The sequence below is a fragment of the Mastomys coucha genome, unplaced genomic scaffold (assembly GCF_008632895.1).
Source record: "Mastomys coucha isolate ucsf_1 unplaced genomic scaffold, UCSF_Mcou_1 pScaffold21, whole genome shotgun sequence".
Lineage (NCBI taxonomy): Eukaryota > Metazoa > Chordata > Mammalia > Rodentia > Muridae > Mastomys > Mastomys coucha.
In genome coordinates, this window is record NW_022196904.1 from 121343630 (window position 1) to 121366169 (window position 22540).

General features: G+C 48.7%; 1 protein-coding gene and 1 long non-coding RNA gene across 4 annotated transcripts in view; one reads left to right on the forward strand and one right to left on the reverse strand.

The window, feature by feature from the left end:
- Chst15 (carbohydrate sulfotransferase 15) overlaps positions 1 to 22540 on the reverse strand; it is an 83752-nt gene that overhangs the window by 5063 nt on the left and 56149 nt on the right. For all 3 annotated transcript variants that reach the window (XM_031388592.1, XM_031388593.1, XM_031388594.1), the window contains exons 5-7: positions 20907 to 21063; positions 6431 to 6587; positions 89 to 236 (exon numbers count right to left, since the gene is read on the reverse strand). In XM_031388592.1, the coding sequence (XP_031244452.1) occupies positions 89 to 236; positions 6431 to 6587; positions 20907 to 21063 (462 nt within the window). The remainder of the gene's footprint in view (positions 1 to 88; positions 237 to 6430; positions 6588 to 20906; positions 21064 to 22540) is intronic.
- LOC116103107 lies at positions 3510 to 9463 on the forward strand. Its single transcript, XR_004123390.1, has 2 exons — positions 3510 to 3574; positions 3983 to 9463. It is a non-coding gene; the product is annotated as an uncharacterized LOC116103107 (long non-coding RNA).

The window sequence follows — 22540 nt, forward strand, 5'->3', positions numbered from 1 at the left end:
CACACACACCCCAAAAAACCACACACAAGAGAAATCCCATATTCTTGAGGTTTGTGCTGAACCCCACTGTCTGAAGCATGAGACATACCCAGGTTTAGAAACTGGAAGACCTTGTGCATGGTATACTTGACATTGGATGCATGGTCTTCCAGACGTAGAATGAGGAACTGCTCCTTACTGAAGATGGTGAGCCAGTCCAGAAGGTACACAGCATATAGGCCGACCTGGAGCCTCACCTAAGAAGGAGGAAGAGGGTGTTACTGCAGGAAAACCTTACCCAGTCCTGGGAGGTGCTTTCCCAAAGCATGATGGCCATCTCTCTGTAAACCAACACATTGTCACCTTCCAAATCTTAACCCAAGGCTCTCTGTGTCACATGTGCAAAGAATCCCTACCCCTAGGGGTGCATTAGTCTTTACAAAGGTGGCTCCAGCCTCTCCTCACAAGTGAGAAACTCAGGAAGGACCTCAAGGGCATACATACAAGTTCTTTGCATAAAGTGGGTGGCTGTCTCCCTCCTGTCAATCAGGCTGTGAAAAGTTAAAACTAGACACCTAAAGGCAACCTAGACACTGTAATACATAAGGATGTATGCATTACCATGACCATGGAAGTGTGTGATGCCCCCAAATGTAAGCATGGGGTCGGGGTAGAAAACCCACCGCACGGGAAAGCCTTCCTCCTTCCCTCTGACTCATATCTCGAATCCTTACTTGGTTCCTTCTCTCATGCCAAACTGCAAGCTAGGAGTAAAGAACTGACCCACTCAAAGATGGGTCTGGTTTCTACCCTCTGCCCTGAGAGGTGACTGCTAAAGGCCCTCCCTGGCTTGCATTGTCCAACAGGAGAATTTCATTTCCCTAGAACATCAAACAAACTAACACAGTGACTTCTGATTGAGCTCTGTATGTGATGGAGCCCCAGTAAGAACTCTGGACACCACAGCTTGGGGTGACAAGGTTCCTCGTTGTGGTCATGTGATTATGCATCCATTCTGGCTAGGCGGCGCTGGCAACCCCCAGTGACTCTGAAGGGAGAACTGGACTGGTGGCACGGCCCATTTACTTTCTCTCACTGATGTGACTCTGAATCCTTGTCATGCCGTGAGTGTGGCCATGGTCACAGAGGCTGTTGGTGTGTCCTGTAAATCCTGCTCTAATACCAAACTTGAAGATGGTTGGTGACTTTGCCCCAGTACTCACAGCTGGTGTCAGAAGGGAGAGTGACTCACCCCAGGCACCTCCTTATTCATAGCCCCTCTCTTTGTCCACTCCCAACAGCACCTGCTAAACACCCACAGGCCCCTGGATGGATCTCCCATCAATCACTTCTACCCTCTGTCCTCCAGCTGTCATGGTCACGTGCTTTGTAAAGCTGTGAGCAAGCCCCGACTGGCCCTGGCTCAGGGCCCTGGGCCTTTCCATTTGGAAGCTGCTTTCAGCTCCCAGTTCATTCTTCCCTCCATAGTTCCTCCCAGTTCTAGGCTCCTCCTCCAGGCCTTCCTGTTTTTGAGGCAAACACTCTTCATCATCATTCTCCCTGACAAACTTGATTTTGTGATTCCTGGGAGCTGGGCCATCTAGTCACCATGGGCAAAGCCTTGTGTCAGCATTCACGGTGTCCCTTGGCGGAACCACTGCACTCAATGTTAACAATACACTAAGGAAACATCTGACCAAGCGCACGAAGGTTCTCACTGGTTTCATCTCTGCTCTTTTTCCATTGCACCGTTGTTTTTTTTTTTATTCTAACTATGCAGGAAGATGCAAAGGAAGGAAAACAATTAGAGCGAATGGCTAAGCTGCCTCTCAAATCCATTAGCTGATGTCTCTGAACCCTGCTTTGGCAACACTTTACACCAGCTCATCAAGACTTCAAGCTAGACTGAAAAAGCCAAGCATGGCTCAGTCCCAGGAACACATACACATGTAGCCTCCAACATGGAGTGGGCATGCGAACACCATGCCAGATCAGGGACTCACAGGCTTTTTGGCATCTCTTCCCAGCCACTTTGGCCTCATCTCTTCCAGAGAAATTACTTTTTATAACTTGAAAACTTTCCAGTAGGAAAGGAAGTAACTGTCAGGGACAGGACACTGGTGTTTAGGGTTGTTGTATCCTGTCCCTGTATCTGCCCCAGTGACAGAACATCCTCCAAAGCCATCTTGGCGGAAGCCTGCCACTGCCCTCAGAGACTTGTAGAGTCCTGACTGCACAGAACCTTCCTCACAAGCAGATTTGCTCCAAGGAGGGAGGGCATGGGATTCCTACATACGTGCTAGCTCTAAGAAATGAGTATCCTTCCAACCCACTGGTTCTAGAACCCTTTCCTTCAGCCAGGGAGCACTCTGGGCCCCTCAGGAACACCATCTATGCATGCAAGGCCACCACCGTGACTGAGAAGCAGACAAAGTCTCATTTCCCCCTCGTCTGTCCATAGGGAGAGAACCAAAATAGAACAAGAATCAAAATAGAAGCTATTTAGGGCAAGGACCCAATCCATGTAAAAAGTCAGAAACCACCAAGGCCAAGGGAAGTCTTTGAATTTGTGGATGCTTGATGACTCACTGACAAAGAACCAAGACCAGGAGGGTGGGGCTGTCTACCTGGACTCAGCAGCTAACTCCTGACAAAGCCAAGTCAGAAGGCCAGTCCCTCACGATTGTGACACTGGTTCTACCACAGAGAAGCTCTGGCACAGAGTGAGCACCTTATGGGTTCCATGAGACTCCTCAGGGGGGCTGTGTTAGCGCCTGACGGGGAGCCCAGGGAACACCTTAGGGAGGCACAGGGAGTACCTCAGAGGGTCTTAACAAGTACCTTGAGGATTCTAAAGACCACTGGGGACCATCTCATGGGAAACCCAGAAGGCACCTAGGAGGGGTCCAGAAAGGACCTGAGGGGATCCAGTTTTGATCTAAACCTGGTCACAGGTCCAACTCTGCCCCAGACAGGTACCACTTCAATCCTCCTTGTTCTTCCAATTTCAGTCGGCCCTCCCCACTTACCCTCCCTTCTGTCCCCCCAACCTCCCCACTCAGACATTCATTTCTTCATCCATTCAGCAAGTACTGTGAGTTCACACAGTGTATCAGGCACCACACTAGGCAGTGGAGATGTGAGGCCACTTAAAGGGCATGGCCCTGACTGCTCAGAGATAGCTCTAAACTGATAAAGGAGCAGACACCTGTCATCACCAACTGTGACACCTGTTAGGGGGTTAGGGCGGGGAATGGAGGATCAGAGCAAAGAAAGATCTGAAGGACAAGAAGCTCTTGGACTGGCAGGGGAAGGAAGCATGTCATGGGAGAAGCAAGGAGAAGGCTCCCGAGTCGTGGTCCCCATACCGGAGCACACGCACATGCGCAGAGCACACGCACATGCGCAGAGCACACGCACATGCGCAGAGCACACGCACATGCGCAGAGCACACGCACATGCGCAGAGCACACGCACATGCGCAGAGCACACGCACATGCGCAGAGCACACGCACATGCGCAGAGCACACGCACATGCATGGAAGGTCTGTTAGGTGGCCAGGTCTTCCCATCTGCACTCTCCCCCACGGCCTAGGTGAGTGTCCACAGCTGAACCCTCCACACGTGACATCTAGGAGGAACCTTGCATTTCTGACCAGCTCTCAGGGACCTCTCTCTATGAGCCCTACGCAAAAGCCACCTGAGGACCTAAATGAGGGGAGTGTAGCATGACACAGTGATGTGGCAAGGAGACTGTAGGGAAGGGAGGAGGCCCACAGGCAGGGATGTGCCATATGAGTCTTAATATAGACTATGCAGGGCTAGCTGTAACGGGCACACCTGCAGTGTCAGGACGGGGAGACTAACCACATCCCCCATGCTGTAGATGGGATGCATTAGCAGCTAGAAGGGAACTTTCTTCCCATGGTGGTGGGGGGCGGGAAATCTCCCAAAGCAGTGTGCTCACCATCCCTAACTGCACAACCCGCCTCGCCCTGTGCAGAGTCCCTCCTGGACTTCATCCACTGCCACGACCCTGGAGCTCTCCTTTAGACAAGAGGTACTAAGCTATGGTGTTGTCATGCTAGGGCCATCATAAATGAAATTTAGAGTGCATGCCTCCTGCTATCTCAGAACCATTTTTAAGAGCAAGGAAAGGAAGACCGATTTCAAAGGCTACCAGAACTGTTGTTAGCAGCAGGTGGAGTACACCTTCAGTGAACCTCAGTGGCCCCATCTGTAAAATGGGAACAACTTCAGAGGTCCGTAAGGAACTAGAGTTTAGGATTGTACCCAGTGAGCAACAAACTGAAGTGAAACACTTCCTATCTCTCACCAATGGACTTGACAAACATTAAATAAAGATGTATCTAACACACCCAGAGGTGGAGAGACTCACACAGCAGCTCATGAACTTCCTGCCTGGTCACAATGGTGATCCCATGTTCAGTTGGCCTGAAGACAGCAAGGAGAGGAAACACACCAGGCACGCCCGCCCCCTCTTCTCTGTGGGAGGAAGTAGCTGAGGATATCCTGTCTCTAGGAAGCCTATTTAGAGGCAGCCAGAATTCATCTAGCTTGGCTCTGCATTTCCTAGGGCATTCCTAGGGCATACCTCTGGGTGGGATGAAAACATCACCACATCGGGATCTGCCTATATCAGACACTGATCCTTTGGCAGGGCAGGAGAGGCCCCGATTCACAGCTATTATATCCAACTATGCCTGTGTCAGGACTCCCAAAGCCCTGCTTCTCTCTACCCAAGACACCCAGCCGACTTAGGCTGGTATGAGCCTACATCTGCCCCTCCCTCTCTGAATTCTCAGATCTTCCAAAGAGAAAACTGAGTGGTGACTGCTCCTGCCTCGTCTAGGACCCACTGTGCAGAGTGCCTCGCCTGTCACTCTTCATCTGGCTGGTTCCTGCTTCCCTCCACCCCTCTCATCCCACCTACGTTGCAGGCTTGAGTTAAGAGTTGCACAGCATCATCAAAACCAAGGAAATTCCAAAGGACCAGGGTCGGAGCAACCCTGAGGGAGGCTGCATCCAGACACTCTTGAATTCTCTTAACCGACCACCTGCCTTCCCCTACCCTCCAGAGCCTGCTGCATGGCAACTCTACAGAAGGGACTTTTGGAGACACATCAGAGCCCTGAAGAAAGCTTGGGTTTCAAAGCCTAGACTTGAGCCATGGATTTCACCATCTACTGGGCAGCTGGCTAGAGAAGGCAAACTGAGAGTGCCTTGGAAGCCCCACCTGTGGAAGCAAGCCCCAGCAATAGGGGCGCCCGCATCAAAGGCACAGCCCTGGGCTGCTGGATAGCCAACGCTGTCAGAGTCTATCACTTTCCTATCAGGTTGGAGCACTTTCACCCAACCTGCACGGAGGTAGCAGGGGCTCTACCTATGTGTGCCAGGGTGCAGCACCATACTTTGTCAGTACGGCACATGTAAATAACTCTCAGCCTCGAATACAGCAATTGAATTTCAGAGAGGCTAAGACATGTGTGCAAAGCCAGGAAAAGTCGGAGTGAACCCACACCACAGCCTGCCTCCAAAGCTTGCCTGACTGAAAATGTGGTTATCTATGTTGAATCGTCCCTGCCAGACTACAGTGTGTACAAGAAGAGCCCAGAGTCCTACTTGCTGGTCCTAACTTAAGAAAAGATGGACAGGGTAGCTGAGCAGAGGGACTGACATCTTTCCCCTGAGCCTCACTGCCCTGAAGTGGGGGATGCTAATCATCTACATCTGTGAATGCCCGATGTGGGACATGGCCATCCATGGGGCAGGTGGCTACCCATGCAAGAGCCCTGCTGGAGAAGGACTTAGGCCTGGGAGCCTTATGTGGGAGATGTGACTTCAGGTAACTTCACCGGATTCACCGCCTGCAAGAGTTTTTACATAAGACTGGAAGGTTAGGTGTATTCCTTCAGAAGAGAATAACAGAGGGGTGGAGAGAACATTCTTCAGTGAAGAGCCTGCTGGAGCATTCAGTCACTGATGGGTAATTCTGAAAGCCAATAAAGACCCCAGTGCTACAGAGATGCTCTGAAGCCATCTGAAGCCTGGGCGTCCTCCTGTCTGCCAGCTCTAACTGCAGAGCTGCCTTCAAAGCCTTACTAAATGGCAGCCCTCCTAAGCACACCCTGGGTTTTAGGGGGTGGGGGTGGGATAGTGTGTGATACAAATTGTCTGGGTGACAGGCAAGGAAGGACACAGACAGCAGACTCGAAGGCCCCAGCTGCTGCTATGACTCGCTCAGCCAGGAGCATTTGCTTCCACATTAGCCAGGGCTCAAAGGCAGCTGGCTCTGTTTCATTTGCACATTCAAACGCGTGGTCCCCCATCCCTGCACTAAAACCCTGTTCACAATGCCCCACTCCCACCCCTGCACATAATAGCATCTGAGTGTGCCTGCTTTGTATGGGCTGCCCTGGTGAATACGCACGGGCATGGCATTGTTCAGGGTGTTGTTGTAGACACAGGCGCGCAGTGAATAATCCAGCATGCAATTTTCAAACAGCTGCAGAGCCTCCATCACTTTCTCGTGGAAGTCATCTGCAGATTTATTTGAACTTGCAAAGTAGAGATAGTCTGAGTACAACCTGTGAATAAAATAAATGGATAATCTTACCATTAGAGGGTGTGAAACCGCACCATGTGGGCGACAATGAAAATCAGCTTGCCATTCCATTAGCTAGTTTGATTTATTAAAATACAACAATTTTCTTCCCTTTCTTTCAAATGAGCCCCCTCCCCCCTCCCTTCTTGCTTCCACCTGTAACATACCACCTACCCTTCCCTCTCAGGTACATCTACACTGCCCCAAAACACTAACCAATACTGTATTTTGTTATTAGTTTGTGATTTTTTTCTCTCTTTTTTCTTTTGTTAAATTTATTTTATTTATTAGCGGAGTATGGGGAGGTCATGCAAAAGCCACAGCACAGGTGTGGAGACCAGACAACAGCTCCGTGCAGTCAGGTCTCTCCTTCCACCTTTACACAGGTCCCAGAGAGGAAAGTTGTGCTCAGGCTTGTTGCTAGGTCACCTTGCCTACCTACATTTGCTTTAAAAAGCAAACCAACCAACCAAACAAGAACAAAAACCCCACAGTTATTTTTGGGGAGTAGAGGTGGCATAGCATGTCACAGCATACATGAAGAGGTCAGAGGACAAGATGTGGTTCTCTCCATCCACCACATATGTGAAGAGATTGAACTCTGGCTGCTCACCTCGGCAGAAGGAACTAGACTCACTGAGCCATCTTACCTTGCTGTTTAAAATTCCTTCTAGTTACCTCAGAAAGAGACTGTCTCCACAGCCAGGTTTAAAAGTCACTCCACAGCCAAGAGAAGCCATGAAAAACATTCTGTACTGTACCCTTCTCTTAAGGGGAACACTGGGGACCTGCCATCCATGCAGGATTACAGCCCCACACGAAATTCCTGACTTTTCCCATTGATATTCTGAACGTCTAAAGTTACATTTAAAACTGTGCATAGCGGCTCATGCCTGTAATCCCTATTTAGGAGGCAGAGGTAGGGGATCACTGAAGTTGGAGGTCTGGAGGGATAGGTAGCAACTTCTCTGGCCAATTTTGGATACAGTATAAAAACCCTGTCTCAAAATGGAATAAAACCCTCCACACAGACATGTAAACCTATGCAGACCGGTATGTCCGTGAATCCGAGCAGACACCACGAATATGTGCATTTGCATGTAACCACATTTTCCACAGGAGTTGCCAGTCTCCTTTGACAGTTACTGGTCGGTTTTTATGTTTGCAATGTGCCAATGTTAGCAATGTTTCCTTGCTGTTAAAGGAAATGTTATGAATGGTGCAGACCTGTGATCCTAGCACTCATGGGTGCTAAGGAAGAAAGATCTTGAGTTCAAAGCCAACGTTGAGTTCAAGGTCAGATTTGACTACATATCTAGACCCCTGGGACAGGGAGGAGAGAAAACTCATGGAAGGCAATTAGCTCCTTCAACTAAATAAATCTGTTGAAGTTTTGGTTATAGACATCGCTAAGCTGGTTTGGCTATAACCCACCCCCTACTCCCAAGCCTTGACCACCCCCTGATCCTCTGACATCGAGGCTCCTAGCCCAGCGGATGTCTAGCTTGCTGAGTGAGGAATCCTGGTGTAGCAGTTTAGCCAGGCTCCCTCTTACCCTCAATGTTCCCCATTAGTGACTCTCAGCTCCTAGCCCTGCTTCCTGCTTATAAATTCCCACTTCTGAGCTCAGTGGCTCTCCTCTGCAGCAAAGCACCCCCTCCCAGCCCCCACACCGCTCCATCACGGCAGTCCTACACCTCTGGCAACAGCCGGAAATGAAGTCTGTCTGAATGTTTCAGCAGATGTTAGGATAATTTCTTCACTTTGAGAACTCCTGGCACGTGTTTCCTACTCCCTTTCTGCTTGCAGAGAGAGTAAGAATTACCCCCTTTCCGCTTTGTTTTTCCAGATGTTTCTCTCCCCACTCCTCCTGCAAACACCTGCCCATAGGAGTTCCCCTAGCTCCATAGGACTCCCTTCATGAAACCCTAGCTGTCACCTCCTACCAAGAGTGATGCTGGGCTGTGGCCCCAAGCAGCACTCCATGTCCCCATGTCCTCATGTCCCCATATCCCATGTCCACTGAGCTACACGCATGCTACAGAGGCCATGGCCCCTGACAGGCCTGCTGCAGAGCACTTTTGTTATTCTCACAATGGATGACACCATAACAACCCAGGCGACATTTCATAGGGGTCTTATTTACCTCACCCTTACCTGGCACAATGTCCCTGAGTATTCTTTTACGATGTCTTGGGTGTTTGGGGTTACTCAGAGGTTGCCTAAAATCAGGACACAGGTTGAAAGAGCGCTTTGCTTATTTCAGCTTGGCCAGGCTAGCATTTCAAAAGACCTTGCCTTAGGCTAGCAAGATGGCTCAGTAGATAAAGATAAGTGCCACCTAGCCTGTCAATCTGAGATCAATCCCTGGGACCTAGGTCGTGGGTAAGAGGTGCACACAGATAAGTGCTGGAGAAGCCAGGAAAGTTAAACAGGCTTGTCTCTTCAGATAAAGGAGATGTCTACCTGTCTTCCACCCAGAGTGCTTGGAAAGGCTGTAGCTTACAACATGACGGTCCCTTGCGATCTGTAGGACCAGGCTTTACCGGAATCCCCCAGCATACTAAATTTGTTTATACAAGAATCTTTCCCAAATCTTGAACACTGTTTCTCAGTTCATAAAACCCATTCTTATGAGCGATGGCACTTGTATTTTACAATGGTCTAAGTAACTTCTCTGCTATCTCAGGGCGAGGGCAATCCTGACTCCCACAGGTAATATGTTTACCTCAATCATTCTTCAACCCTTATCTTAAGCATTGTTTCTAAGTCAACAGCACCTATCTTTCAGGAAGAAGCCATATGTACTTTGTAAAAAGTTTCAATATAAATAAATCCTAAGCTTTGCTGTACACAGGGGACTGAGTCATCAGGAAACATTTTTTTTTTTCTCCAAAATTGTGCTGTGCTTAAATATGGCTAAACTATACTGTCTGGTGTCAGACTTCATAAGTTTGAATCAGTGATGGCTAACTAGAGTCAAACTGAACTGAGTTTCATTCTTGCCTCCCCTTGGGTCGTTCCACTGCTGGACTTAGAGACTGCAAGGACTCTGAGAGGACCCACATGGTAGAAGGAGAGAACCAGCTCCGGAAAGTTATCCTATGCCCTCACAAGCACACTTTGGCATGTGGATGTGCACACATACATATGCCAATTTAAAAAAAAAAAAAAACACCGTTATTTTCAAAACAACTTGCCTCCCAGAGCTCCATGCTTTCATGAGCCATGAGCAGAATGATCCCTAGAGTTCATACATCCACCCAAGTTAAACCAATACTGTGGCCCGAGTATTGGTTGAACTATTTATTATACTTGAATGAGAACATGCCCTGCAAGGCACTCAGTCACAGCTAGTAATCATATTTGCTAGCACCTCGGCACACAGGTCAGTCACACGACTAAGGGACACACTTGGAAATCTGTATGATGGGGTACCCTTCCTGCTTCACATGTATGATGGGGTACCCTTCCTGCTTCACATGTATGATGGGGTACCCTTCCTGCTTCATGTGTATGATGGGGTACCCTTCCTGCTTCACATGTATGATGGGGTACCCTTCTTGCTTCACATGTATGATGGGGTACCCTTCTTGCTTCACATGTATGATGGGGTACCCTTCCTGCTTCACATGTATGATGGGGTACCCTTCCTGCTTCACATGTATGATGGAGTACCCTTCCTGCTTCACATGTATGATGGGGTACCCTTCCTGCTTCATGTGTATGATGGGGTACCCTTCCTGCTTCACATGTATGATGGGGTACCCTTCCTGCTTCACGTGTATGATCGGGTACCCTTCCTGTTTCACATGAATCCTAGCATCTCTGGCAATCAATAGTTTCTTGGCTCAACTCAAGAAACTGTGCCAGAGTAAATTACAGGCCCAGCTGTTCTAACTCTCAGCCAGCCCTGCATGTAATCCACCCAAGCTTGACCCTCACTCAGGATGCCCACAGAACTACCCACGTAAACTCCCTCAGAAAAATCTAATCATTGGACCAAGATTCCCATCTGACATTTATCCCCCTATGGTAATAACAATTCTTAGAGACATTTGATTCATAAATAAAACAAGAGTAATTAAAGCCCGTTTCAATCCTTGGGTGGAAAAAAAAAGCCTGCTGATTCCATGAAGTTCTTCAGAGATGGGGAAGCAATCCCTGGGGAAACACTGGAATGTGTTCAATGTTCCATCCTACCTATACCCCACCTGGGTAAGGTTCTAGGGTACCCATAGCCTTGCACATTTGAGGTACCCAGAGGCAAACCATGATACTAACTACCTTTTAACCTTCTAAAGTAATGGAGGCAACTTTCACAGCCAGGTGAAAGGAGCAGAGATTGGACTCTGGTAGCCAATTACAGTACACCAAAGATCACCGAAAACCACCAGAAGCTGTAAGCCTGGGCCAGACAGATTCAGACCCAGCAAAGGGTACAAACCTGTGACATCCTGATTTCTAACTTCCAGTCTCCATACCAGGAAAGAAAATGTCTGTCGCTTTAAACCACTAAGTGTGAGATGATTTATTGGAGCAGTCCTAGAAGAATCGTGCAGTCCCTAACCCAGGGAAGGGGTTGTCTGATTCAGTACCACTCTCCTCCAGAGACCCTGAACGTCAGTCCCAAATGCACAGAAAGGACTGGTCCTGAGGCCATATTTCCATCAGGGAACCAGGAGGTGGGGTCATGGCAAGGCAGGAGTTGAGTCCTCCAGAGAACGAGGACAAATCATTAACAAGGCTCATGACTATGGATGAGTGACAAGCTGCTTGGATAGTTAGAGCCCCTCAGAATATGGCAGCAAACAAACCAAGAATAGGTATCTAGCAGGCACAGGAGTGTAGCACCATAAAATGGAAGGCCACAGACCTAAACATTCAGTGTTCCGCCTTGAACATCAATAGCACTGTGGTGACGTAGAAGACAGAGCGGGATGAATCATCACAGGACTGTAGGGACACAGATGCCACCTGAGGGTGCACTTACAAAAACAGCAGCAACAGTCTGGGGAGGGCACAGGCAATCAGACACCTAAAGGGACACCCAAAATCTCAGGCTGAGTGTAGATGGTACAAGGACAAGGATGCGTATCTGCAGGGAGACACTCATTAGAATGGTTGCTCTTCTGAACCCCTGGAGGACAAACCGGTGGGTGGGAAGCTGGGCTTCACAAAAAGGGAATTTTCTCCAGGAGGGCAGTGGGTCCAGCAGAGTAGACTGAATGGGATGAGGGGTTTGCAGTGGCAAGCAGGGGAGTGGGATCTGAAAGCCCCCAGCCCTCTGTATCAAGGCTGCCCAGCCCCCACCTGCGATCCACCTCATATTCTCTTGGTCTCAAACCACTCTGAACAGATGGGTGTTACATTTGGCCAAGATTGTTTCCAACGGCAATTCCAAATATAAGCCCAAGAACATTCCAGGCCTTCTGTGCTGTGGTTATTTTAGATGCCTGCTGGTGCAGATCTGTAACCGTGGGCCTGTGTGAAGGCCAGCCATGCCCTGTCAGTTTTGTGGAGGAACCCCAGGAGAGGTGGTAGAAGGGTATGTTGGTGGGCAAAAGAGGGCTACTCTTAAAATTACCACATATTCCCACAGAGAGAGACAATACCTTATCACATAACACCTGGGCACCTAGCTCAGTGCCATTGCTGCTCAGTTAAGGGGCTCTGCTCTGAGTTAGACAACTGGAGGTCAGCATACTGATGGCAGTTAAATAGGATCTGGGGCTGGGGTGTGGCTGTCTGAGCACTTGGTTGGCATCCTTATATAAGACTCTGATTTACAAACTCCACAATGGGGGTAGGGTGGGGGTGGGTGGAGTAAAGCAATTGTTAATCCTTAGGCTTTGCAAAGGCCAAATTAGGTTAGCCCCAGAAATCCTCTCCATGTCAAGCCTGCGACCGTTCATGGGGGACTTGCTCCATGCGAGGTATAGCTCACAGGTTCTCATTCTGTCCCCACATTCAGTCACCCCATGAGATCCACAGCGCTATCACAGAGAAAACTAGAGTTAAGACACGTTCAGGGGCTCACTCCAGGTCACACAAACTAAGGTCTGAGCAGCCCCAAAGCCCACAGGCTCTACAGTCTCTCTCAACTTAGGGGAGTAGACAAACCAGTGGCTAACCACGGTGGGCGCCAGCCATTTGAGTCAATGGTTCGAGGATACTGTTTAATGTCTCTATCACTTTAGGTACATGATGATTTAAAAACAGAGTCAATTTTGTTCTAAAAGTGCTTCATAAGTCACAGGAGACTGGTATAAAATTACAACAGGTGACAGAGCTACAGACACAATGACACATGCAATGGCACTGCCCATTGTCACAAAAAAAGAAGCCAGAGTGTCATGGCATGCCACGATGCTCATCTACAAAAATGACAACAGCAATAAATGGGTGTTCTGGAGCCCATCGTACATGGGCACATGCTGTGGTCACTTATCACTCGGGCAGGCTAATGGTGCTTGCATCGCTCTGTAGCCACCAGCACTGTTTGTTCCTAATGACAACCAGTCTCTTCATCACCCTCCCCTCCATATGGGTACTCTGCAAATGCAGGCTCCAGCTCACTAGTTTGGTGAAACCTCCCTCTACAGTAGCTTTCTCTTTTTATAGTGTTTTTGCTCCTAACCCTTTTATAGGCAGATACAACCATGCACTCTAGGACTCAGTGGATGAGTCAGTATGCAGTTGCACAACCACCAACATGATCTGATTCTGGAACATGCTTGATACCCAGTGAGCAGCGACTGACTTTAACAGGAAGGGTCATGTCAGAAGTCACTCCATCCGTCCAGCTCAGAGGCACACACCAAACCACAGCCTTCAATGTCAGGCTCAAATCCAGAAGTACAATGTTCCGTGGCTTCACCTGGGAGGGAATGTTCCTTCCCATGGCTGCTCCGTGCATGACTTCTCAGAGATACATTTTGGGAAAAGGGTCCAAGGCCAACACTAGTCTAGCTACCACTGGGTGCCCTGCCCCCTCCTGAGCTGGCTTCCCCCAGAACACTGTTTCCTCTCTCAGCTCCACGACCCCCTCCACACACACACCACCAATCTGACATCCTCTCACGCCGATGGCTGCATTGCCTTACCCAAGAACCCCCGAAAGGTGGACACACATTTATCTTCCAAATAACTCTCCAACCCCTCTCTCAGAGTTGTAGTCATGGAAGGGTCACAGTAAATGGGACATGGAGACGGATGCCAGAGCAGCTGGCTTCAGCCCTCATTTGCCAGCATCCATATTCTAATCACGAATCTGTCCCAGACTCTGATATGGTGCATCAGTAATCATTATAGATATCTTTCCTACAAGGGAAAAAAATACTCTGGCCATTTAATGTAGCTTATAAGGAGCTCCTCTGTCTTCCAGAATTACAAGCTGTGACCATTTCATCAAGAGCTATGATGAGACAGACCAGGCCAGGCCGGGTTGGAGAAATGTCTAGGGTTACTTTAGGACAGACAGGTGACACAGAGAAGGCACATGTTATCCAGTTAAGAACATCTAGGTAAGAGATGTACCATATCTCAGTGATACAAGCCTCTTCCTTGGAGGAAGGGATACTGAACATGGGTTTCCTTTCCCTACCCCCATGGAGTCAGAGGTTTCTTGAGCAGAAGTGGGTTTTGTGTCTACCTCTGCATCTTCCAGTGTGTCCATCATACCAGAGTTTATGGAATTGGGACAAATCCTCTGGTGACATTACAAGAACTCCTAGCATGCCTGCAACTCAGGGCTTACACAAGACCTCTCACTACTACCCACTTATGATCCTGATGGCAGACAGAGATTGTGCATAGGTGTCAACCATGGAGAAGTCACGCACGGAGCAGCCACGGGAAGCCACTTCCTTCCCAGGTGAAGCCGCCTAACATCGTACTTCTGGGTTGGAGCCAGACATTGAAGACTGTGATTTGCTGTGTGTCTGTGAGCTGGACTGATTGACTTCTGACATGACCCTTCCTATCAAAATCAGGAGGCTCCAAGACAGCCTAGGTCTGGGGCATGGGACCCTCATTTTGAACAGGAGGCTACCACACCAGAGCTAGCCAGTGGTTGACTTGCACTGACCTTTCCTACAACATAGTCCCAAGTGTGACAAGTCTGAGCAGTCCCCCAAGCTACCAAGAGTCTACTCCTAGATGCCAGCCCACCAGCACACACACCCCCATTCCCATCCCTCCAGGTAGAGAAACATGTTTCTTGCCCCACGGTGCTTCCTCTACTGTCCCCACTGAATTGCCCTTCGCAAACAGTCTCTGTGGGAATAAGCAGGATGGCCAATGGCCTGGTAAATGTACCCTTAAAATAAAGTTTGGAAGCTGAAGGATTCAAGTCGCAAAGTCTATCTTCCAATAACAAGATGTAGCCCCTCATCTGCTTGTCACCCCCAGATAGTCTTCACACAGCACCCCAACAAAGACATGGTCTGTTCTGTGGTATGGCTACTGCAAATGGCTCCTTTCTGCTCAGTGGTCTGAAGCCAATGCTCCCAGGCCAGGAGAGGCCCACGTGGCAGGAAGATTTTAGCAGCAAGTGATCCCTACTTCAGGTCAAAGATCTGCAGCCACAGTCACTGGGGGGCTTCCCTGAGCCAGTCCCTTCCCTAGTTCAGACTTTGCTCTCTTGGATGCTAAACAAGGGATCAAAGCCAGTCTAGGCTTAGTCCCCCATCTCCTCGTCTTTACTGCTCACACAAAGTTTGCAAAACCAGAAATCTCTCCTCCTTTCTTACCAGAACAGCCCCTACCTACACACACACACACACACACACACACACACACACACACACACACACACACTTCACCTGAAAGACTCACCTCATTCACAAAGAATTCACATCCAATGGCTAATGGATGAGAACTTCCCCAACCAGGGACAATGCTGAAAGATGATCACAGTCTCTCCAACAAACTATGGAGTCAGCTGATGCCTCTGTGGGATGCATCAGAGACCTTTTCTCTGCCTTTCCTGTCTTTACACTCCTCACAGAGTGGTTTGCTGAACTCGGTTTCATACAACAGCAGCCTTCAGTGCCCATGCCAGGATGGAGCCACCACAGGAGAGACATCCTTGGCTCTGTGAGACCTGGATGTGATGGCTGCTTACTCATCATGAACATAAGATGGGAGAGCCATCCACCTCATGTGTGCATGTGTCACATTCCCCCTCTCACCCGATGACAAAGCTCCAGTAAGACAAGATCTGAGCAGGGCAAGGCACAGCATTCAGATGAGCAGGGGAACCGACCTCACTGAAGCCTGTGCTCACAGCCCCACTAGCCATGGGCTCAATGAAGCATATGGATGGCTTAGCATCATAGCCACACAGTGCCTTCAGTGTGTCAAGGGTGCTCAATAACATTTGGTGGGTGAATGTTATGCATACGCATTTAATTACATAACAGCCCACTTCCCCCATTTCACTGATGAGGAAATAAGACACAGATCACTTAAGTTACTTGCCTCTGGTGGCAAAGCCTTGACTGGCAGGGTTAGGATCTGGAGGCAAGCTGTTTGGGTATCCGGGAGTGGTCCCTATGGCACACCATACGCTTGCACATCTGTATACACACTCAGTGGTAGAAGCTGCTTCCCGCCTGCATACCTCCACATATTCTGCAGACTTCAGGGACTCAATCAAGCCTACATCCCTATCCAAATGCTTGGCCTCACTGTTACTGTGTGCTCCCCGTGAGTATGAACAATTAAAAAGGAATGGGAATGCTTCATCTAATGCCTCCTTCCCTTTCTAGTCCATATGTAGATTAATTACTTGCCCAGTCCAGAGAGTCGCTAAAAAGTCAGTTTATATAAGCAGATGAAGAACACAGCTCTCCAGGCTTCAAGGCCCAAGGGATTAGGGTCAAGATGGAAGGCTACTACATTGAGTAGAGTCCTGGTTCCCTGTAGACCCATCATCATGAAATATGGAAAGCAATCGTTCCTGGATGGTCAGTTCTGGGCATCGTGCTATGACTACACAGAATTAAAAACACAACTGTAGACATATAAAAGCCATAACAGATGGTACACGGTCCCTCTCCTAATGTCCCTTGAACAGAAGAAGAATGTGACAGGGGCACGGGAGTCGACATCTTCCTCATGAGCCATGCCTCACAGAGACTGGGGGAGCAGCCCTGAATGAGGAAGCAAGCTTTTCTCACAAACAAGAGAGAAAGAGTGGGCCATTCCCTAGAAGGATTAAGTGAAGGAATTTCTGCTTGTCTCTTGGTGACTTCTTTTTAATTAAGTGGACAATTTAGCCTAGGAATCCATTAGCTCTAAATTGTTGCAGTCTCTTACAGAGAGACTTAAACCATGAATTCATGGCCAGGCCCCTGCCATTAGAACCTCCCCCCACTCCAAGACTTCTTCATTATTCCTCTATCTTCCCCCAGGGTGGGGGTTGGATTTACTGCTTCTGTCTTTCTCTGGGAACTTAAAAGTCATTAGGATTAGCCTTCTCCAACCCCAGCACGTTTCAACCCCACTGCCTTCAATCAATGAACCGAAACAAAGGCTGAGAATCAGAAACGACAAACAGCCCCTCCTCCCCCTCAGCTGACTTGTAGAACTAAACGAACAATTTGGACATATCCAACTGGCATGGATCAGCCCAGGGAATCTCCCATGTGCAGAAGGCAAAGCCAGGGAACAGCTAGAGTAAGCCAAAGGCCCAGGAGCCAGTTTCACTAATGGGGACAGGGACTCTCGTGTTTGTTTCTCCAAGAGTAGCCTAAACACACAATATTTATCATTCTTTCTGGCTGAGATAGGAAAGGAGCTGAGCTGGCCACTCCAGATAGGCCATGAGCTATGGGTTTCAAAAGTCGAACTTTCCCACTGTTGCATATGTTTGGTAATGTTTAAGAAGTCGCAAACAGCTGCTCTCTCACTAACTCACAGCACGAGCATGCCTGAGCGTGACAGCCTCCCGCAGGCGCTGGAGTTGACATCAAGTTGAAGTTACTCTTCTCTGGGCTACAGGGTGAGTAACAGGCTTCCAAAAACCAGGTGGGAAATAAGCACCCAGGAGAGAGGCTGGACCAGGGGATTTGTCTGTGGCACACAAATACGGCAACAGTATTGGGATGACACACTGGCAATTGATCACAACTGACCTGCTAGCCAACCTCTCCCTTGCTACTTTGATGACATCATTAGCCATGCTGGAAAAGCCTACTGGCCAGGGATCGAGGGACACCTCCAGCTGAGTCAGAAAAGAACAGAGGCCTGTGCTCCAACAGCCCTACAGAAACCCAGCTCTGCCACAACCATGTGAATGAGCGTGGGACCTAATCGGCCTCCCTCCCAAGCCTTAAGATGAGACCCCAACATTAACAGATGCCTTAACCCTGAAACAGAAGACTCAGTGATGAAGCCACTGATCCCCAGAGGGATCCCCAGAAACTCTGAGACAATAAGTAGGCAGGAAGAGTTGTGACACATTGGAGCAGCTTGTCTGTCACATTGCTAGTTACCTGACACTGCAGGTCACCCACCTAACACAGGCCTACTAGGCATCCTGCCCTCCCCACTCCACACTCCAGAATTATCACACCAGTCATGACAGTCGATACCTGCAGCCCTGGACCGCTATCGTGGCTTGCCACTAGACAGCTCAGCACCCAGCAGAGCTCAGGAAGTGCTTTCGCTGATGACATATTTGTGCTAAGCTGAGGACGAGAAAGGATGAAAGCTTTCACCTTCAGTTTCTGACAGAGGTCATTTGTTCCTTTAAAAAAACAGACAAGAAGGAAACACAGAGCAGGCCAGTCCAACCTCCTGCAAGGTGGCGGTCCACAGCTGGCCACGAAAGGAGGTAGAACAAGTCCTACTTCCGGCCATAAGTCTGGGCCATGGTTGTCCTGATGTTCTAGGGCTCAATTTCCTGGCACTTCTGTCCTCAGAGTTGGAGGTACAATACCAGGAAAGGATACTATGGGGCTCAATCTCCAGCAAGAAGGTGTATGTCTCTAAATGTGATACCTCCTCTACTCAGGGTGGTTTTCTCCTTGGATTACCTTCCATCCTTGCTTGTATGGCAAACTCTTACTCATTCTTCAAAACCCAGCTCAGGAACAGCTCCTCCAATTGAGGGGTCCTTGGCACTTGGAAGTTTTCTCCTCTCTCTCTCTCTCTCTCTCTCTCTCTCTCTCTCTCTCTCTCTCTCTCTCTCTCTCTCTCTGTGTGTGTGTGTATGTCTGTCTCTGTCTGTCTCTGTCTCTCTCCTTGTCTGTATCTGTCTCTCCCCCTACTCCCTTTTAGCTATAGGACCATGATAAGCAGTGGCAATACATCTATCTCTCCAGCTAGCCTGGGAGTTCCAGTGGGCAAGTTCTGGGCCTGGTACACACAGAAGCCAGTCAGACAGCTCAGTCTTCGTTTGTCCAGAGTGCTTGCCAAAGCCTCTGTTCTCAGGCTTTGAAACTGGCCACTATCCGACCTTGCTGAGAACTAAGCAGTGGGAAGGATAGTAGGGAGGCATGTAGTGATCAGAAAGAATGTTCTACCAGAGAACTTGGGCTGAGGTGGCATGGGGGATGGAGAAGTAGCAGCTGTCAAAACACCTAAGCGGGTGGTGAGGGTCAGTTTCCTCAAGCCTGTCTTTTGCAGAGTTATGCAATGCTGTCCTAGGAATGTACCCCAGCCCAGCTGGTCTAGGCCAGAAAAACCCAGCCCACTCCATAAAAAGAGGGTCAGCTTCCTGTCTAGAAGAGAAAGTAGACATTGCTGCCTTGGGAACAACATGAATTGGTTGCCCCTTGGTGTGGACCCAGGAGACGGCCCCAGAGAGATGGTCCGTCCTCTGTCCAGTAATCTTCTAAAGAAGAGCTGGAGTCCTTCTGGAGTCTCGTGAGGACTTGGAAATCCAGCTCAGCAAATGGAAGAGGCAAGCATATGCTCTTGGGCAGCCATGAGAGAAGCTAGACTACATATTTGCAAGACTGCACTCAAAGATGCACACACATAGCTTTTCTGATAGGAAAGAAGTCTGGAAGGATACACAAGAACACATAACTTAATAGTTCCGTGTATGGGAGATCATACATGGGCCACTTCCTTTATAGCTTCTGATGCTACATACTACCTTTACAATAGCACAGTAATAGTTAAAGTCAGGCCCAGGGAGCCATCTGAGGAAGAAATCAGATGGGCATTTCCTAGAGCCGTGGTAACAAAGTACTACACAGTACTGTCACATGACAAGAAGCTCTTCAGCCATCACTCAGGAAGCTAGATTTGTGAAATGTAGGTGTTACCAGGGCCGGCTTCTTCTGAGATTACATGCCTCTCTCTGAGCTTTTAATAAATGCAGCAATCCTTGGCATCCTTAGGCTTGTGGCCACATCCTTCAATCCCTTCACACACCAAATCCCCTAATTCATCTGTGAAGGCCTAATTTCCAGATAAAGCTACTAGGACCTGGGATTTCAGCCTATCTCATTGGGGGCAGGGGTCATAATTCAACCCATAGGAAAACATGGAAAATGAGGAACAAAGGGCTGTAGGCATTGTCTGCAAGTGGCAGGTAGCTATCAGAGTTTGAAATGATTACATTGAATTATACTGCTTGGGAGAATAAATGGGAACAAGGTGTGCACAAGACAGATAGGAAGCTAAGCTGTTCTGACCTAGACTGGTCATCTTGAGTGGAGACCCCTCGTTCCTGGTGTGACAGTATGTAGAGGGCACAGCAGACTAAGTGACATAAATGTCCCGGCAGTTTACTGCATTCATGACATCACTACCCTGGTACTGTCTGTTCAACTGCACCAGCCCTGCCTCATTCGGAGCTGGGCAAGCCCCGACCTTATGAGACACAGAGCAACCTGTCAGTCACATACCCCTTCTTTGGTTTCCAGAGAATCTGGGGTACATGTTCAGAGCTGAGGGAGACTCACCAACTGAAGAAACAAGGAATTCTGGGAGTCAGAGCACACAGAGAATCCCAACACCCCTGACACAAAGGATATCCCCCAAACCTAACAGCACTTGTATCCTTCATCACTTGGTTAGATTCCACCCCCCCAGAGGCTAACACCCACAGACCACAGTCAAAACTGCTGAGAGAGTAGGCCACAATTTGTTTAAATGCAGAGAGGATTGCCCTAAGAATAACATTTATGTAAGAAGCAGCAGTAACACAAGCTATGCTTGTTTATTATTTTTCTTAAACAGGCAAATCTTACCTGCAAAGAGATGGAAGGGGACCCTCTTTGTTTCAACAAAAATGCAAAACATGGCAACTCCCCCCCCCCCCACACACACACACACTCACCTCTCCACAGGATCCCTGAGCATAACAATGAGCTTGGCTTCAGGCTGAAAGGCATGGATGAAGTCTTGGGTCAGGAACGGTGGCTCTCCATCTGTGCTGTTGTCATAGAAGAAGGTCCAGGCATTGTTATCCCACATTGTAGAGGCACTGGCCTCTCCTGCAAACAGACACAGAGCAGATGCTGGGCCATAGATTATGAGCTCCCACTGTGAGCCAGAGGCCAAGCCTGGCTCCTGTGCCTTCCTCTTAAATAGCCATGACAGGCAAGCTTCTCAGCCATTGCTGGCAGATGAGACTTCAGGGTCTGATAAGAGGACAACTGGTCACCATCCCTGCTGGAGCCACCCTCAACCCCAGCTTCTTCCCTCAGAAAGAACAAAAATATAACCTTTATTAACACCTAGGACTTTAATTTCACAATATTTAGCTTTGCTGGCAGCTCATAGCTCTGTGGCATTTCAAGGCCCCACTGAGAATCTACTAGAAAGTTTCCTTCAAAATGTGTCAGGAAGAGAAAAGAGTCATTTGGGGAAGCTCACCCTCAACGGAAAGCTGGATGCAGTTCACATCTATCTTTCCTTGGAGCCATAACATTTAGTCATGGGCATAATCTCTAGGACCAAATGAGAGGAAGACTGCCAAAAGCCCAGGGGTCTCAGCCTCAGCCCCCACTTTCCTGAATGGCCAGCTGTCTACTGCCCATACCTCACCCCCTGCTCTTTATACAGCAAGCACTTCATGCTGGGTGGATGAACAGGGCCCAACACTGTTTAATCAGAGTCTGCCCCACAGGAGGATGGAAATGTGAAGTATGGCCAAGACACAGGCACTTAAACAACACAGACTCTTGGGTAATTGAACCAGTTGTTGTTGTGGTGGTGGTGGTGGTGGTGTATGGGTGGGAGGGTGGAGGAATGGCTATGTGCACATATATGTGTACCTGCTTATAGAGACCAGACAACAAGGAATGACTCCCTTTATTGCCCAATCTTTTTTGAATCTGGGTCTCTCACTGAGCCTAGAGCTTGCCAATTGCCTAGACAGACTGTCCAGCAAGCCCTAGGATGCCTCTGCTTCTACTTCCCATCACTGGGATTGTAGAAGCATATCGCCATGCTCAGCTTTCTCATAGTGCCAGAAATCCAAACTCAGGTCCTTATGCTTGTCCAACAAGTGCTTACAAATAAGCCATCTTCCCAGTCGAATTTCTCTTCTATGGCTTTGTGACTGTCTGCAGAAATGTGGAAGGAAAGGGACTCCAAGGACCTAGGCAGAGGACTACTGGTTCCCATCCCTTCCAAGCCACCACTACCCCAGCACAGCTTCAAGATGAACAATCCAGTCAGCTCTACACATGATTCTTGGACATAGACCATGTACCAAATGCCACTCATTCAGGGACAGTCTGAGCCAAATGAGCCTTCCTGGTAAGTGATAAGCACATTATAGTTATGTGTGAAGATCATGGGCCCTGCTTGGCTTCCAATCATGTCATGGGAACAAGGTGTGAACACTTCCATCCCAGCCCTCTTTCCTTTCTTAGGGTTTTTTTTTTTTTTTTTTTTTTTTTTTGTAACAAAGAGAGAAAAGACAAGTCATTCAGACATCCTTTGGCAAACCTGCTCCAGATGTGA